General features: G+C 47.0%; 1 protein-coding gene across 1 annotated transcript in view; it reads left to right on the top strand.

Moving 5' to 3' along the window:
- Positions 1–19,598, top strand: part of LOC137562292 (platelet glycoprotein 4-like) — a 92,729-nt gene that overhangs the window by 56,074 nt on the left and 17,057 nt on the right. The window contains exon 10 of the mRNA XM_068273626.1: positions 4,579–4,652. Coding sequence (XP_068129727.1) covers positions 4,579–4,652 — 74 coding nt within the window. The remainder of the gene's footprint in view (positions 1–4,578; positions 4,653–19,598) is intronic.

Genomic DNA, 19,598 nt, shown 5'->3' with positions numbered 1-19,598 from the left:
TTGGGAGGCTGCTGTTTATGGGGGGCACCTGGACATGAAAGAGACATTGCTACATATGAAAAAGGAGTCTGAAAATGGGGAGCAAAACATGAAAAAGGGAAACTGATGCTTAAGGGAGCAGTTCATGACAGAAAGGGACTGCTGTACATGGATGATACACATGGAAGAGGTGGCTGCACATGGAATGGGAGGGCCTGCAGTACATGGATGATATACATGGAAGATGGGGCTGCACATGGAATGGGAGGGGCGGCAGTACATGGATGATATACATGGAAGATGGGGCTGCACATGGAATGGGAGGGACTGCAGTACATAGATGATATACATGGAAGAGTGGGCTGCACATGGAATGGTGGGGCTGCAGTACATGGATGATACACATGGAAGAGGAGGTGGCACATGGAATGAGAGGGGCTGCAGTACATGGATGATACACATGGAAGAGGGGATGGCACATGGAATGGGAGGGGGGGCTACTGCACAAGAAAGGCCACAACATACTTGGCCTAGGTGCACAAAAATTATAAATCCGGCCTTGTCAACTATAAGGAGAAACAATGCATGAGATGAACAGATAATGAGAGTTATGCTGGGTACACACGATTTAATTTCCTGTCCGATCGATTGGTAATCTGACAACTGTTGATGAATCGTGCGTACATGTCCAAACTGCTCCTGATAGATACAGGGATTGATTTTATGATAACTACACTAAATCAAAAAGAAACAGATTGGACATGTGGAAATGATCATGTGATTCCAGTCAATCACATGGAAAATGGAATCATATACAGTGCTGCCCATAATTATTCATATCCCAGGCAAATTATGACAAAGTTACTTTTATTCAACCAGCAAGTAATTTTTGATGGGAAATGACATAGGTGTCTACCAAAAGATAATAAGACGATGTACAACAAGAGGCATGATTGTGGGAAAAAAATATTTCTCAGCTTTTATTTACATTTGAGCAAAAAGTGTCCAGTGTGACCACACAAATAATTAAATGTTTCCATGTTTTTATTGAACACACTATGTAAACATTCACAGTGCAGATGGAAAAGGTATGTGAACCAATGGATTTAATAACTGGTTGAACCTCCTTTGCAACTACAGGAAATGTTTGGTTGAAGTTATTGCTGCCAGATAAGACATGCACAGTGGTCAGAAGTAATTTTTGACCATTCTTCTTTACAGAAGTTATAATCCCCTGCGCACGCTATGCAGACATAGCGTGCGCAGTTAAATTACACTGGGTTCAGATAGTTTAACCACTTGAGAACCGCAGTGTTAACCCCAGGGGTCTAGTCCTGGGAAAAGAAGTGAGTGGACTCACCTGGAGAACCTCTGCACCGCGGGAAGTGTGGCGCACCAAAAATGGGCGTGGTCAAGCACACCATGGGCGTGGTCATGGGTGGGGCCAAATATACATGACCTTAGCAGTGATGTAAAAGGTCTGCCAAGGAAGTTTGAGCTCTGCCGTAGTGTACCCCCCAAAAATTGATGTAATCTGACAGCATTTCACCAAAAAGACACACAGGCCTCAATTCACGGAGCATTATCAAACGTTTATCAAACACTTTATCAAACGTTTGATAATTTACCTCATGGGTAAAATCGCACCAAGGTGTTATATATTTGTTGAACGTTTTATCGGTAAAACATTCGATAAATATATAACACCTTAGTGAATTCAAAATTAGATTTTACCCATAAGGTAATTTATCAAACGTTTATCAAACTTTTGATAAAGTGTTTGATAAAACTCTGTGAATTGAGGCCACAATCTGGTAGAAGTTCCTCCAAAATACAGATAATATGGAAGTGTTTCCCCCAAAACAGACAATGTGGCAGCAGCAGTTCCACCAACATACACATAATTTGGAAGCAGTTCCCCAAAATACGCGAAACCTGGCAGCGGATCACCCAAAATACACGTAACACCCAAAAGACATATAATCTGGCAGTAGTGGTCCCCCAAACATACACAATCTGGCAGCAGTTCCCCAAAATACACGTAATCTGGCAGCAGCCGTTCCCCTAACATACACATAATCTGGCAGCTGTTCCCCAAAATACATAACAGCGATTCCACAAAAATGCAGATAATCTGACAGCAGTTCCCCCAAAATAGGTACCCCCAGGTAGCAAGGTCTATAGGTGTCCCCAGTATAAGTAGCCATGAGTATAGTAGTCCCCAGTATATGTAGCCAGAGGTATAGTTGCCTAGTATATGTAGCCAGGGGTATATGTGCCCAGTATATGTAGCCAGTGGGATATGTCCCCAGTATATGTAGGCAGGGGTATATGTCCCCAGTATATGTAGGCAGGTGTATATGTCCCCAGTATATGTAGGCAGGGGTATATGTCCCCAGTCTATGTAGGCAGGGGTATATGTCCCCAGTATATGTAAGCAGGTGTATATGTCCCCAGTATATGTAGCGAGGGGTATATATGCCCAGTATATGTAGGCAGGGGTGTATGTCCCCAGTATATGTAGGCTGGTGTATATGTCCCCAGTATGTGTAGGCAGGTGTATATGTCCCCAGTATATGTAGGCAGGGGTATATGTGGCCAGTATATGTAGTCAGGGGTATATGTGCCCAGGTAGCCAGGTGTGCCCCCACCCGGAGGGAGCAGAGCAGGGAAGGCGAGCTATAGGGACAGCGGGGATGGGCGGACATCTCCCCCCCCCATCCCTCACCTTTGTGCACCCCTTCCTGCCTCTCCCCTCCGGCGTTTTTAAGTGTCGGCCCGGCGGCGAAAGTGGGCGGAGACTTACCTCGTTCCAGTCGCATGGGACGCTCCGCTCTGTGTGCGGCTAGAAGACCAGACTAGCCGCACACAGAGCGGAGCGTCCCATGCGACTGGAACGCAGAAAGTATCCACCCACTTTCGCCGCCAGGCCCGACACTTAAAAATTTCTTCGGTATACGGAGAATCCTGGCGCATACTGTTAAATTTAGGTGCAGCACAAGCCTATAACCAGTGCGCTGTGCCCAAATTGAACAGTATGCGCCAGGATTCTCCTTATAGTGGCAAAATTACATTAGCAGCGTAACAGCGCCCAAATCTCCTCCACAGCTTAATTGCCGTAACCGAATGGAGAGGCATCTGTCTCATGGAGTCACGTCTGAGCGTGTCTGCAGCTGCACTCACATGTACCGAGTTGGTCCTTTTCTGCATAGTAATTGCACCATGTGTCAAGGAAGTAAAATTTACAATCTCTGCTATACAGCCAGAAGGCGCTTGGTGGCCAGTAGATTGGAGAATAAACTGCATCCCTTCTGTACATTGCAGTCTCCTGTGTGAAAGAGTCCGCCATAGGCTGGATTCGCAGTGGTAACACGTACTTTAAAAAGAGTGTAAACTGCAATAGTAGCACTGCACCTGCGCAGAACGCTCCCAGCCACGGGAGCAGGACAATGAGTGGTGTGGGCTTGCACCCGCGCATGCACACGAGGTCGACCCGGTTGGGTTGCCAGCCATTAGGCTTGAATGTGATCAAGTGAAATAGCCATGTAAAATGTAACCATGTAAATCACTGTACAGTAGTCAAATCTCACAAGCAGCATGTCACGTTAATTGGGCAATGTGCACTACCTTGTCACCTTAATTAAGTGTAATTAACACCTATCTTTACCAAAGTTTTGTAAATACAGAAAAATCCCTTTATAGTAAACTCCAAGGGACCAGGAAAAGTAGTATACTATATCAGAAGTTTACTTTATCAGAATTGTTCATACATTAACTATTTATACAGACACAGTTGCTAGGTCCTGAGGACTGAGTTTACGATATCCAGAAGATTACTATATCAGAGCTTACTATAACAAGATTCTACTGTATGCCCCACAGTGTGAACTAAGCCTCATAAATTACTTTTTACACATGGAATATAAGGAAAAGAGTGGGCTGAACAATTTTTAAAAAAAGTAATACCTTGGAGAATGTGTTGAAGGGACCCTGAGCAGGTGATAAAAACAGACTTTACACTTACCTGGGGCTTCCTCCAGCCCACCGTAGGCCACAAGGTCCCCTCCTCGCTCCTTTCCTGGTACTGGCTCCGGTTACAGGACGACTTCGGCCTGAAGTCGTCAGTTCTGCTTCCCGCTTTCATGGATTGCGGCATTACACCGACTATGCGTCATCACACCGGCCAGTGTGAGAGTCCTGCACATGCGCAGTTCGCAAAGATTGAACCGTGCATGAGCAGGACTTTCATGCCAGACGGTGAGATGATGCATAGCCGACCAGCGTAATGCCGCAATCCACGGAAGCGGGAAGAAGACCTGACTACTTCTGGCCGAAGTCATCCTGTAACCGGAGTTGGGACCAGGGAAGGAGCCAGGACGACGCCGGGGGACCTCACGGCCTACGGTGGGCTGGTCAGGGTCCCTTTAAAAAAAGTGACATTTAATTGTGTGCTATGGGTACCTGGATTTTGCACATCTCCATTGCTTTTTTAAATGGCTGTATTGATTGATTCTCTATGGAGAGATGGAGAGAATTCTTTCCAGTCTAGTTTATATGCTGATTTGCTTGTTTTTTTATGCTTGATTTGTTTCTTTTCAGATAACTGGGTTTACAATGCACTTTGCTAAAAGGCTGCAGGTCAATGTCATGTTTCAGAAAAATGAACGGATAACGTGAGTATGCAACATAGAATGACTGATGTGTCCCTCATTTTGTCATTAAAGGAGCTGTAGTCCATGGACAAAAAATTATTGATTAGGCTAAGTTCACATTAAGGCCTTGTTCACATTATAAATCGCCAGTGCTATCGCAAGCGCTGAGCAATTTGAGAGTTTTTCAAAGCGCTTTTCTCTGAGCTTTGAGCTTAAAAAAACGCTTTTGTAAGCGCTATTGTGGAGCGATTGAGATTGTCATTTCCTGACATCGACTCTAGGGTAAATCACTATACAAAGTGCTTTTTCAAGCGTTTTGCAATTCCCCTATACCTTCCATTATAGCAAAAGCGCTCAGAAAATGGTACATGTAGCGCATTTGTGATTTCAATGAAATCGAAACACTTACATGTGAACACGCTCATAGAGAATCATTGCACAAGCGCTTTTGGGGCGATTTCTAAAATCACCAGTGCTTAAAAAAAACCTGCAAACGCTCATAGTGCGAACGAGCCCTAAATCTGTTGTCAACGATGTGAGTGGGCCCATTGGAGGACTGTAGCGACACGTTGCCATTTGATTAGAACTTACATTATAGAGCACCACAACGAGCATTGGGTGAATGCACCCTTCAAACTTCTTTGAGCCAGAGAATACTATACTTCTCAAAAAACTTCAGCGCTGATTGGCATCATAATTTCAATTCCACCATCACACCCTTCAAAGTGCAGGCTTTCCAAGTGGATGAAAGACCCAGATTATAAAGTCTGAGCGTTTGTGGTAACCATTCAACGATCACTGCTTCTCCAACATATACCAAAAGGATCCACTCTTCTTCATACGTCACAATAATCCTCAGTATAAAACCATAATCAAAGAATAGATCTAAGTGTACTCCGTTTTAAAAACAACAACTTTTAATTGCTCATCAAATACCAATAAAATACTGACATCCGGGACCTTTCCACAGGGACCCACAATGTACAAGCGCGTTTATAATCATAAGGTGCCGTTCTAACACCAACCACTCGTTGGCCCAGGCCCGACCGGTTTCGCTATGGCGTCAACAGGGGCTAGCTTACCGAGTGGTGTAAATCGGCTTCTTAAATAGTTATCCCATCTAGGGACTTCCTGTCGTGGTACCGTCTCCATATTGCGGAGGACATCATTTCCGCCGCTATGTCATTGAACATCCGCCGCTTGGAGCGCACTCACGGCGCCTACTCGCTCTCTCTCATCTCAGCGCTGTGATGATCCGCTCAGCTGGCTGCACAGGCAGACAGCTGTTTGTCCATTCCTCTAGTCTGTGGGCTGCAGGTCTCTGGAACAGAGACCTGTCTTTCCATTGCAAGTTTCTGGTCTGTTCTCTTGCTGGGGAATTTGCATACATTCGTTATGCAAATCCCCTACCTGCCTTCTTTGATGACTAGCACTATAAGAGCTTTATGTTTCCCAGAAGGCTTTGCTGGTCATTTCCCTTCCATGGTCTGTTCCTGATGGACACTGCTGGAGTGTCAGCCATTGCTATCTAGTAGGGGGTTGCTTTAGGCTCCCCTTCTAGCCCAGTCAGGTTGTATTATCTGTTTGTTTGTTCTGTTGTTATTGTCCTGTCCCAACGGTGGTCGACAGGAAATGGTTCTGATCTCTGTTCTTGGAGTATAGCTGGTGCAGCGGTTGCTACCAGCTATCTCTTCTGTTCTGTCTCCTGGGATCGCGCTAGCCACTTTTCGCTAGCGCTGGGGATCCTTCTGTTCTGTCTCCTGGAATCGCGCTAGCTACTTTTCGCTAGCGCTGGGGATCCTTCTGTTTTGTCTTCTGGGATCGCGCTAGCCACTTTTCGCTAGCGCTGGGGATCCTTCTGTTCTGCTACTCTGTACCTGGATCGTGCTAGCCACTTTCCGCTAGTGCTGTGCATCCTATCTCTCGCTTGTCCCTGTTTTCGTGTGTCTGTCTTGTCTGCTATGCTTGCTGGAGGCTCGGTGAGGTAACCGTTAAGCAAGCGCTCGCGTCCTCTGTTTCATGTTTGTCTGTTAATGGTTAGTTAGGCGTGCTTGTCTCTATTGTGCTTATCACGTGGAGACCGCGCATAACCGCGTGCACTGTTGCGAATGAGTGTTCGCGGTTAGCTAGCGTTTATTTTCCGTATCTCCTTATTGTATTATTTGCTGTGCCTTTGCTACCCTCGTACCCTGTTTTGCTCAGTCCTGTGTCTCTGTCGGCAATCGCCATTCTTGCGATTGCATTCTCACTTCGTTTTCGCCGTTGTGTGTTCACCGTCGCTGGGTGGCGACTAGTTTGGTGGACACACATTGGTTCTGTCCCTTTGCTCTGTTTCTTGTGGGCTATCCGGCCCTGCCTGATCGTACCTTGTCCTGGATCTGTACAATTCCCGTCTGGCATCTGTGGCTGTGCAGCGACTGTGTTCGCCTGCACTCCACAGCGCCATCTGCCGGAGGGAATTGCCCTCTGCGGGTGCATAGCACCTATCCTGGGTGTCCTCAAATATACGCTTGTGGAGGAAATCCGCCTCGTCAGCGCACGTCTGGTGCGCTGACCGCGAATACGATTCCTCAATCGTTACAAGCGCTACGTCACTTCCGCCTCTACATAGAAGTATTTCCGCAGCTTGGAACGCCAAAAGAGGGATGTCAGACATATTCATTCCTATTACGCTTGGACCGCACGGAAGCATAATTCATTACCTCTCCTTCCGCACTGGATTAAATGGTTTGTTTAACACGGAACCTCAATTACAATAAACAACTTCATAAATCACAATATAATATTAAATTAGGGGTGCGGGAGGGGGTGCGGGGTGGGCACATTTTTATTGGGGATTTTTTAGGATGTTTGATACAATTTTTGATTACTAAAGTAAATTTTGGATTGATTATCTTTTGTGATTTGTGCTCAATCGGGTCATACCTGCTTTTTTACCAATCTCGCTGTTTTTGACTGATATAATATTACATTGATAAAGAAGGAGATGAAAATAAATAATAAAAGAGAGTAATACATATAAAATAAGAAAATTATAAATATAAATCACATTGCCCAATAAGTAATCAGCCATCTAGTGGTCGATCACCTAACTACACTATCTATACTCTACTAAAATAGAAATCCCCATTTACATCTAATGCCTTACAACCAACTTACTCATCTGTTAAAAAAACAGTTCAGGTCAAGCTCAATATTTAACCCATTAGGCTCCATACAGTTTACTGCAAAAATCCATTTGGCCTCCGCCTTAGAAATATCCCTAACCCTATGGGAACCCCTCCAATTACCCAAATTCCTTTCTATCCCACAAAAAATGAGGCCTGGTGGATCTTGCTGATGATAAATCCTTAAGTGCTCAGAAACCGAATGCTCTTTAAAGCCATTCCTTATATTATTAATGTGTTTCCCCACTCTCTCTTTAAGGGTCCTTTTGGTTCTGCCTACATAATATTTCCCACAGGGACAAGTTAATAAATATACAACATACTGGGATGATTTCACAAGAAATGAACTGTTTTATCTCATATTCTTCATCCCCAAAATGTTGTTGAACCCTGGGGGTAAGTGTGCACATCCTGCAGGGTAAACATTTCCTGCATTTATAAAAACCTATTTCCCCAAATGAACTTAGCCCTTTATATTGGGGTGTGTCTATAGCACTAAACGTTAAAATATCCTTAAAACCTCTGGATTTTCAGGCAGAAATTAACACAAGACCGGATCCTCTTTAAGAAGTGACCAATGTTTCTAAATAATTCTTTTGAACTTTTTATATTGTCTGCTATATCCTGTTATGAAAAGACATACCATCTTGTTATTTACCCTTTCTTTGTCTCTCAAAATACTTTCTCTGTCAATTTGAGCTACTTCATTTTGTACTTCCATCAGCTTCAATGTTTCATAACCCTTATCCTCAAATTTCTTTTTTAATGATTCACTTTCCCTCTGCTAATCCTCAAATTCCTCACAGTTCCTCCTCATTATTAAAATTTGTCCTTTCGGGATAGCACGCAGCCAGTTGGGATGATGACAACTATTGACTGGTATAAAACTATTCCTGTCTGTCGGTTTCAGAAAAGTGGTGGTCTTAATTGTCTCATTTGAATTCTTTATATTTAAATGTAGAAAATTAATCTCAGATTTGCTATATTCACAGGAAAATTTCAAATTCCCCCCTCTGGCATTAAGGTTTTCTATAAACAACATCAAGGAGTTCTCATCACCCCCCACATAAACAGGATATCGTCAATAAACCTTTTCCAAACTATCAATGCATCACTTGGTTCTCTATAGATGGAGGTTTCCTCCCATAGGGCCATGTATAAGTTGGCCATACTAGGAGCAAATTTTGCCCCTATGGCCACACCCACTTTGTCAATGTAAAAATCACCCCCAAACCAAAAATAGTTGTGCTCTAAAGCAAATCTGGTGCAATTAACTATGAATGTTATCTGTCTAGGGCCTAAACGTCCATCTTCCAGCATAAAATGCTCAATTACCCACAGGCCTTCCTCATGGGGTATCACAGTATATAGCGATGTAACATCAGCAGTCAATAAAAATGGGGGTTCCTCAAAACTTAGATCCTTCAAAATATTGATCACGTTTCGAATCTTTCAAATATGAACTTGTTTTGATTACCAAAAGTTGTAAAAATGTATCTACGTATTCCTCCACCCTGTATGTAACTGACCCAATCCCACTGACAATAGGCCTTCCCGGGGGATTGACTGCATTTTTTGTGAACGTTGGGTAGATAATATATCAAACACACAATTGGAGAACCTCACTCCCAAACAGTTCTCTGCTGCTTTATAAAGCCTGCAGGCTGCGTATAAGCCAATGAGAAATGCACACATGATACACCTAGCCTGCAGTGATAATCAAGCAAAAGCTGAGCAAGTCAGCCAATTAGTTGGAGAGGGCTTCAGTTGCATATAGACAATGGCTATATGACCAGCAGGGGGCACCAGCGTGCAGGATATTCCCTCTCATCTGCCCCCCTCCTAACTAAACTGCATGGGATACTACAATAATTAAAAACAATGGTGCATGAGCCAGCCTGGGGCCCCGGGAACTCTCACTGCCCGGGGCCCCAGAACCAGCATCTGACACCATATGTGAGCGCAGCCAAGACCTTGGAGCTGCCACCTCCAAGGCCTGTCTCCTACTGCTCTAAAACTTACCAAACACACAATTGGAGAACCTCACTCCCAAACAGTTCTCTGCTGCTTTATAAAGCCTGCAGGCTGCTTATAAGCCAATGAGAAATGCACACATGATACACCTAGCCTGCAGTGATAATCAAGCAAAAGCTGAGCAAGTCAGCCAATTAGTAGGAGAGGGCTTCAGTTGCATATAGACAATGGCTATATGACCAGCAGGGGGCACCAGCGTGCAGGATATTCCCTCTCATCTGCCCCCCTCCTAACTAAACTGCATGGGATACTACAATAATTAAAAACAATGGTGCATGAGCCAGCCTGGGGCCCCGGGAACTCTCACTGCCCGGGGCCCCAGAACCAGCATCTGACACCATATGTGAGTGCAGCCAAGACCTTGGAGCTGCCACCTCCAAGGCCTGTCTCCTGCTGCTCTAAAACTTACCAAACACACAATTGGAGAACCTCACTCCCAAACAGTTCTCTGCTGCTTTATAAAGCCTGCAGGCTGCTTATAAGCCAATGAGAAATGCACACATGATACACCTAGCCTGCAGTGATAATCAAGCAAAAGCTGAGCAAGTCAGCCAATTAGTAGGAGAGGGCTTCAGTTGCATATAGACAATGGCTATATGACCAGCAGGGGGCACCAGTGTGCAGGATATTCCCTCTCATCTGCCCCCCTCCTAACTAAACTGCATGGGATACTACAATAATTAAAAACAATGGTGCATGAGCCAGCCTGGGGCCCCGGGAACTCTCACTGCCCGGGGCCCCAGAACCAGCATCTGACACCATATGTGAGCGCAGCCAAGACCTTGGAGCTGCCACCTCCAAGGCCTGTCTCCTACTGCTCTAAAACTTACCAAACACACAATTGGAGAACCTCACTCCCAAACAGTTCTCTGCTGCTTTATAAAGCCTGCAGGCTGCTTATAAGCCAATGAGAAATGCACACATGATACACCTAGCCTGCAGTGATAATCAAGCAAAAGCTGAGCAAGTCAGCCAATTAGTAGGAGAGGGCTTCAGTTGCATATAGACAATGGCTATATGACCAGCAGGGGGCACCAGCGTGCAGGATATTCCCTCTCATCTGCCCCCCTCCTAACTAAACTGCATGGGATACTACAATAATTAAAAACAATGGTGCATGAGCCAGCCTGGGGCCCCGGGAACTCTCACTGCCCGGGGCCCCAGAACCAGCATCTGACACCATATGTGAGCGCAGCCAAGACCTTGGAGCTGCCACCTCCAAGGCCTGTCTCCTACTGCTCTAAAACTTACCAAACACACAATTGGAGAACCTCACTCCCAAACAGTTCTCTGCTGCTTTATAAAGCCTGCAGGCTGCTTATAAGCCAATGAGAAATGCACACATGATACACCTAGCCTGCAGTGATAATCAAGCAAAAGCTGAGCAAGTCAGCCAATTAGTAGGAGAGGGCTTCAGTTGCATATAGACAATGGCTATATGACCAGCAGGGGGCACCAGCGTGCAGGATATTCCCTCTCATCTACCCCCCTCCTAACTAAACTTCATGGGATACTACAATAATTAAAAACAATGGTGCATGAGCCAGCCTGGGGCCCCGGGAACTCTCACTGCCCGGGGCCCCAGAACCAGCATCTGACACCATATGTGAGCGCAGCCAAGACCTTGGAGCTGCCACCTCCAAGGCCTGTCTCCTACTGCTCTAAAACTTACCAAACACACAATTGGAGAACCTCAGTCCCAAACAGTTCTCTGCTGCTTTATAAAGCCTGCAGGCTGCTTATAAGCCAATGAGAAATGCACACATGATACACCTAGCCTGCAGTGATAATCAAGCAAAAGCTGAGCAAGTCAGCCAATTAGTAGGAGAGGGCTTCAGTAGCATATAGACAATGGCTATATGACCAGCAGGGGGCACCAGCGTGCAGGATATTCCCTCTCATCTGCCCCCCTCCTAACTAAACTGCATGGGATACTACAATAATTAAAAACAATGGTGCATGAGCCAGCCTGGGGCCCCGGGAACTCTCACTGCCCGGGGCCCCAGAACCAGCATCTGACACCATATGTGAGCGCAGCCAAGACCTTGGAGCTGCCACCTCCAAGGCCTGTCTCCTACTGCTCTAAAACTTACCAAACACACAACTGGAGAACCTCACTCCCAAACAGTTCTCTGCTGCTTTATAAAGCCTGCAGGCTGCTTATAAGCCAATGAGAAATTCACACATGATACACCTAGCCTGCAGTGATAATCAAGCAAAAGCTGAGCAAGTCAGCCAATTAGTAGGAGAGGGCTTCAGTTGCATATAGACAATGGCTATATGACCAGCAGGGGGCACCAGCGTGCAGGATATTCCCTCTCATCTGCCCCCCTCCTAACTAAACTGCATGGGATACTACAATAATTAAAAACAATGGTGCATGAGCCAGCCTGGGGCCCCGGGAACTCTCACTGCCCGGGGCCCCAGAACCAGCATCTGACACCATATGTGAGCGCAGCCAAGACCTTGGAGCTGCCACCTCCAAGGCCTGTCTCCTACTGCTCTAAAACTTACCAAACACACAATTGGAGAACCTCACTCCCAAACAGTTCTCTGCTGCTTTATAAAGCCTGCAGGCTGCTTATAAGCCAATGAGAAATGCACACATGATACACCTAGCCTGCAGTGATAATCAAGCAAAAACTGAGCAAGTCAGCCAATTAGTAGGAGAGGGCTTCAGTTGCATATAGACAATGGCTATATGACCAGCAGGGGGCACCAGCGTGCAGGATATTCCCTCTCATCTGCCCCCCTCCTAACTAAACTGCATGGGATACTACAATAATTAAAAACAATGGTGCATGAGCCAGCCTGGGGCCCCGGGAACTCTCACTGCCCGGGGCCCCAGAACCAGCATCTGACACCATATGTGAGCGCAGCCAAGACCTTGGAGCTGCCACCTCCAAGGCCTGTCTCCTACTGCTCTAAAACTTACCAAACACACAATTGGAGAACCTCACTCCCAAACAGTTCTCTGCTGCTTTATAAAGCCTGCAGGCTGCTTATAAGCCAATGAGAAATGCACACATGATACACCTAGCCTGCAGTGATAATCAAGCAAAAGCTGAGCAAGTCAGCCAATTAGTAGGAGAGGGCTTCAGTTGCATATAGACAATGGCTATATGACCAGCAGGGGGCACCAGCGTGCAGGATATTCCCTCTCATCTGCCCCCCTCCTAACTAAACTGCATGGGATACTACAATAATTAAAAACAATGGTGCATGAGCCAGCCTGGGGCCCCGGGAACTCTCACTGCCCGGGGCCCCAGAACCAGCATCTGACACCATATGTGAGCGCAGCCAAGACCTTGGAGCTGCCACCTCCAAGGCCTGTCTCCTACTGCTCTAAAACTTACCAAACACACAATTGGAGAACCTCACTCCCAAACAGTTCTCTGCTGCTTTATAAAGCCTGCAGGCTGCTTATAAGCCAATGAGAAATGCACACATGATACACCTAGCCTGCAGTGATAATCAAGCAAAAGCTGAGCAAGTCAGCCAATTAGTAGGAGAGGGCTTCAGTTGCATATAGACAATGGCTATATGACCAGCAGGGGGCACCAGCGTGCAGGATATTCCCTCTCATCTGCCCCCCTCCTAACTAAACTGCATGGGATACTACAATAATTAAAAACAATGGTGCATGAGCCAGCCTGGGGCCCCGGGAACTCTCACTGCCCGGGGCCCCAGAACCAGCATCTGACACCATATGTGAGCGCAGCCAAGACCTTGGAGCTGCCACCTCCAAGGCCTGTCTCCTACTGCTCTAAAACTTACCAAACACACAATTGGAGAACCTCACTCCCAAACAGTTCTCTGCTGCTTTATAAAGCCTGCAGGCTGCTTATAAGCCAATGAGAAATGCACACATGATACACCTAGCCTGCAGTGATAATCAAGCAAAAGCTGAGCAAGTCAGCCAATTAGTAGGAGAGGGCTTCAGTTGCATATAGACAATGGCTATATGACCAGCAGGGGGCACCAGCGTGCAGGATATTCCCTCTCATCTGCCCCCCTCCTAACTAAACTGCATGGGATACTACAATAATTAAAAACAATGGTGCATGAGCCAGCCTGGGGCCCCGGGAACTCTCACTGCCCGGGGCCCCAGAACCAGCATCTGACACCATATGTGAGCGCAGCCAAGACCTTGGAGCTGCCACCTCCAAGGCCTGTCTCCTACTGCTCTAAAACTTACCAAACACACAATTGGAGAACCTCACTCCCAAACAGTTCTCTGCTGCTTTATAAAGCCTGCAGGCTGCTTATAAGCCAATGAGAAATGCACACATGATACACCTAGCCTGCAGTGATAATCAAGCAAAAGCTGAGCAAGTCAGCCAATTAGTAGGAGAGGGCTTCAGTTGCATATAGACAATGGCTATATGACCAGCAGGGGGCACCAGCGTGCAGGATATTCCCTCTCATCTGCCCCCCTCCTAACTAAACTGCATGGGATACTACAATAATTAAAAACAATGGTGCATGAGCCAGCCTGGGGCCCCGGGAACTCTCACTGCCCGGGGCCCCAGAACCAGCATCTGACACCATATGTGAGTGCAGCCAAGACCTTGGAGCTGCCACCTCCAAGGCCTGTCTCCTGCTGCTCTAAAACTTACCAAACACACAATTGGAGAACCTCACTCCCAAACAGTTCTCTGCTGCTTTATAAAGCCTGCAGGCTGCTTATAAGCCAATGAGAAATGCACACATGATACACCTAGCCTGCAGTGATAATCAAGCAAAAGCTGAGCAAGTCAGCCAATTAGTAGGAGAGGGCTTCAGTTGCATATAGACAATGGCTATATGACCAGCAGGGGGCACCAGCGTGCAGGATATTCCCTCTCATCTGCCCCCCTCCTAACTAAACTGCATGGGATACTACAATAATTAAAAACAATGGTGCATGAGCCAGCCTGGGGCCCCGGGAACTCTCACTGCCCGGGGCCCCAGAACCAGCATCTGACACCATATGTGAGCGCAGCCAAGACCTTGGAGCTGCCACCTCCAAGGCCTGTCTCCTACTGCTTTAAAACTTACCAAACACACAATTGGAGAACCTCACTCCCAAACAGTTCTCTGCTGCTTTATAAAGCCTGCAGGCTGCTTATAAGCCAATGAGAAATGCACACATGATACACCTAGCCTGCAGTGATAATCAAGCAAAAGCTGAGCAAGTCAGCCAATTAGTAGGAGAGGGCTTCAGTTGCATATAGACAATGGCTATATGACCAGCAGGGGGCACCAGCGTGCAGGATATTCCCTCTCATCTGCCTCCCTCCTAACTAAACTGCATGGGATACTACAATAATTAAAAACAATGGTGCATGAGCCAGCCTGGGGCCCCGGGAACTCTCACTGCCCGGGGCCCCAGAACCAGCATCTGACACCATATGTGAGCGCAGCCAAGACCTTGGAGCTGCCACCTCCAAGGCCTGTCTCCTACTGCTCTAAAACTTACCAAACACACAATTGGAGAACCTCACTCCCAAACAGTTCTCTGCTGCTTTATAAAGCCTGCAGGCTGCTTATAAGCCAATGAGAAATGCACACATGATACACCTAGCCTGCAGTGATAATCAAGCAAAAGCTGAGCAAGTCAGCCAATTAGTAGGAGAGGGCTTCAGTTGCATATAGACAATGGCTATATGACCAGCAGGGGGCACCAGCGTGCAGGATATTCCCTCTCATCTACCCCCCTCCTAACTAAACTTCATGGGATACTACAATAATTAAAAACAATGGTGCATGAGCCAGCCTGGGGCCCCGGGAACTCTCACTGCCCGGGGCCCCAGAACCAGCATCTGACACCATATGTGAGCGCAGCCAAGACCTTGGAGCTGCCACCTCCAAGGCCTGTCTCCTACTGCTCTAAAACTTACCAAACACACAATTGGAGAACCTCACTCCCAAACAGTTCTCTGCTGCTTTATAAAGCCTGCAGGCTGCTTATAAGCCAATGAGAAATGCACACATGATACACCTAGCCTGCAGTGATAATCAAGCAAAAGCTGAGCAAGTCAGCCAATTAGTAGGAGAGGGCTTCAGTTGCATATAGACAATGGCTATATGACCAGCAGGGGGCACCAGCGTGCAGGATATTCCCTCTCATCTGCCCCCCTCCTAACTAAACTGCATGGGATACTACAATAATTAAAAACAATGGTGCATGAGCCAGCCTGGGGCCCCGGGAACTCTCACTGCCCGGGGCCCCAGAACCAGCATCTGACACCATATGTGAGCGCAGCCAAGACCTTGGAGCTGCCACCTCCAAGGCCTGTCTCCTACTGCTCTAAAACTTACCAAACACACAATTGGAGAACCTCACTCCCAAACAGTTCTCTGCTGCTTTATAAAGCCTGCAGGCTGCTTATAAGCCAATGAGAAATTCACACATGATACACCTAGCCTGCAGTGATAATCAAGCAAAAGCGGAGCAAGTCAGCCAATTAGTAGGAGAGGGCTTCAGTTGCATATAGACAATGGCTATATGACCAGCAGGGGGCACCAGCGTGCAGGATATTCCCTCTCATCTGCCCCCCTCCTAACTAAACTGCATGGGATACTACAATAATTAAAAACAATGGTGCATGAGCCAGCCTGGGGCCCCGGGAACTCTCACTGCCCGGGGCCCCAGAACCAGCATCTGACACCATATGTGAGCGCAGCCAAGACCTTGGAGCTGCCACCTCCAAGGCCTGTCTCCTACTGCTCTAAAACTTACCAAACACACAATTGGAGAACCTCACTCCCAAACAGTTCTCTGCTGCTTTATAAAGCCTGCAGGCTGCTTATAAGCCAATGAGAAATGCACACATGATACACCTAGCCTGCAGTGATAATCAAGCAAAAGCTGAGCAAGTCAGCCAATTAGTAGGAGAGGGCTTCAGTTGCATATAGACAATGGCTATATGACCAGCAGGGGGCACCAGCGTGCAGGATATTCCCTCTCATCTGCCCCCCTCCTAACTAAACTTCATGGGATACTACAATAATTAAAAACAATGGTGCATGAGCCAGCCTGGGGCCCCGGGAACTCTCACTGCCCGGGGCCCCAGAACCAGCATCTGACACCATATGTGAGCGCAGCCAAGACCTTGGAGCTGCCACCTCCAAGGCCTGTCTCCTACTGCTCTAAAACTTACCAAACACACAATTGGAGAACCTCACTCCCAAACAGTTCTCTGCTGCTTTATAAAGCCTGCAGGCTGCTTATAAGCCAATGAGAAATGCACACATGATACACCTAGCCTGCAGTGATAATCAAGCAAAAGCTGAGCAAGTCAGCCAATTAGTAGGAGAGGGCTTCAGTTGCATATAGACAATGGCTATATGACCAGCAGGGGGCACCAGCGTGCAGGATATTCCCTCTCATCTGCCCCCCTCCTAACTAAACTGCATGGGATACCACAATAATTAAAAACAATGGTGCATGAGCCAGCCTGGGGCCCCGGGAACTCTCACTGCCCGGGGCCCCAGAACCAGCATCTGACACCATATGTGAGCGCAGCCAAGACCTTGGAGCTGCCACCTCCAAGGCCTGTCTCCTACTGCTCTAAAACTTACCAAACACACAATTGGAGAACCTCACTCCCAAACAGTTCTCTGCTGCTTTATAAAGCCTGCAGGCTGCTTATAAGCCAATGAGAAATGCACACATGATACACCTAGCCTGCAGTGATAATCAAGCAAAAGCTGAGCAAGTCAGCCAATTAGTAGGAGAGGGCTTCAGTTGCATATAGACAATGGCTATATGACCAGCAGGGGGCACCAGCGTGCAGGATATTCCCTCTCATCTGCCCCCCTCCTAACTAAACAGCATGGGATACTACAATAATTAAAAACAATGGTGCATGAGCCAGCCTGGGGCCCCGGGAACTCTCACTGCCCGGGGCCCCAGAACCAGCATCTGACACCATATGTGAGCGCAGCCAAGACCTTGGAGCTGCCACCTCCAAGGCCTGTCTCCTACTGCTCTAAAACTTACCAAACACACAATTGGAGAACCTCACTCCCAAACAGTTCTCTGCTGCTTTATAAAGCCTGCAGGCTGCTTATAAGCCAATGAGAAATGCACACATGATACACCTAGCCTGCAGTGATAATCAAGCAAAAGCTGAGCAAGTCAGCCAATTAGTAGGAGAGGGCTTCAGTTGCATATAGACAATGGCTATATGACCAGCAGGGGGCACCAGCGTGCAGGATATTCCCTCTCATCTGCCCCCCTCCTAACTAAACTTCATGGGATACCACAATAATTAAAAACAATGGTGCATGAGCCAGCCTGGGGCCCCGGGAACTCTCACTGCCCGGGGCCCCAGAACCAGCATCTGACACCATATGTGAACGCAGCCAAGACCTTGGAGCTGCCACCTCCAAGGCCTGTCTCCTACTGCTCTAAAACTTACCAAACACACAATTGGAGAACCTCACTCCCAAACAGTTCTCTGCTGCTTTATAAAGCCTGCAGGCTGCTTATAAGCCAATGAGAAATGCACACATGATACACCTAGCCTGCAGTGATAATCAAGCAAAAGCTGAGCAAGTCAGCCAATTAGTAGGAGAGGGCTTCAGTTGCATATAGACAATGGCTATATGACCAGCAGGGGGCACCAGCGTGCAGGATATTCCCTCTCATCTGCCCCCCTCCTAACTAAACAGCATGGGATACTACAATAATTAAAAACAATGGTGCATGAGCCAGCCTGGGGCCCCGGGAACTCTCACTGCCCGGGGCCCCAGAACCAGCATCTGACACCATATGTGAGCGCAGCCAAGACCTTGGAGCTGCCACCTCCAAGGCCTGTCTCCTACTGCTCTAAAACTTACCAAACACACAATTGGAGAACCTCACTCCCAAACAGTTCTCTGCTGCTTTATAAAGCCTGCAGGCTGCTTATAAGCCAATGAGAAATGCACACATGATACACCTAGGGTAGATAATATATGACTGGGGTTCCAATAACAGATGGTATCGGATACTTCGCTTCTCTTTCATTCAGGATACCTTCTTTTACTCACTGCTCAATCAGTTTTTTAAGCTCTTTTTTATATATAACACCAGGATCCCCCCTCAATATCAATAGGTGTTTTCATCACCCAACAGCCTGTTCATTTCTTTATTATAACCATCTTTGTCTAAGACCACAATACCTCCTCCCTTATCTGCGGCCTTGATTACCACATTATGTTTCTCTTTAAATTCCCTAATTCCATTCTTAATCTATAGATCGCTACCTGGACTAGATTTTTCAAAAAGTGAGCCCTTAGGTAGGCGAAAGTTTACAGAACTCACCTGTGTCAAGTCAACAGACAACAAGGGCCAGTTTCCACTAGGATTGAATACGGCCCAAACCTGCAGCGTTTCCCCGCAGGCGAGTCAGGCAGGGAAACCCTGCCTATTCCTAGCATTGCTTGCTGTCTGAATTGCACTGAACTGCGATGCTGGATGGCATGCTGCAGTTACCCGCAGCATTCACCCGGATCCCTATAGCGATGCATGGCATGGCATGGCTAAGTGATTCAGATGCGTACTTGCATCACTGCAAATGTCAGCGTGCTACCCTTAAGCTGCATACACCCGTCAAATAAAAGTCTTTTAACCACTTCCCGACCTCCTAAAGTTGAATGGCGGCAGGACAGCAGCTCTCTCCTTCCTCTGCAACACATATATGCGTCATCTTGCAAGGGTGGGCCCCGGCGACTTGCCAACGATTGGAGCTGGCAGGCGGTTTATTTTGTTTGTTAACTAAAAAGTATTTATATA

The sequence above is a fragment of the Hyperolius riggenbachi genome, chromosome 3 (assembly GCF_040937935.1).
Source record: "Hyperolius riggenbachi isolate aHypRig1 chromosome 3, aHypRig1.pri, whole genome shotgun sequence".
NCBI lineage: Eukaryota > Metazoa > Chordata > Amphibia > Anura > Hyperoliidae > Hyperolius > Hyperolius riggenbachi.
Note: the sequence above shows the minus strand (reverse complement) of the source record. Positions and strands in the feature narration are given on the sequence as shown.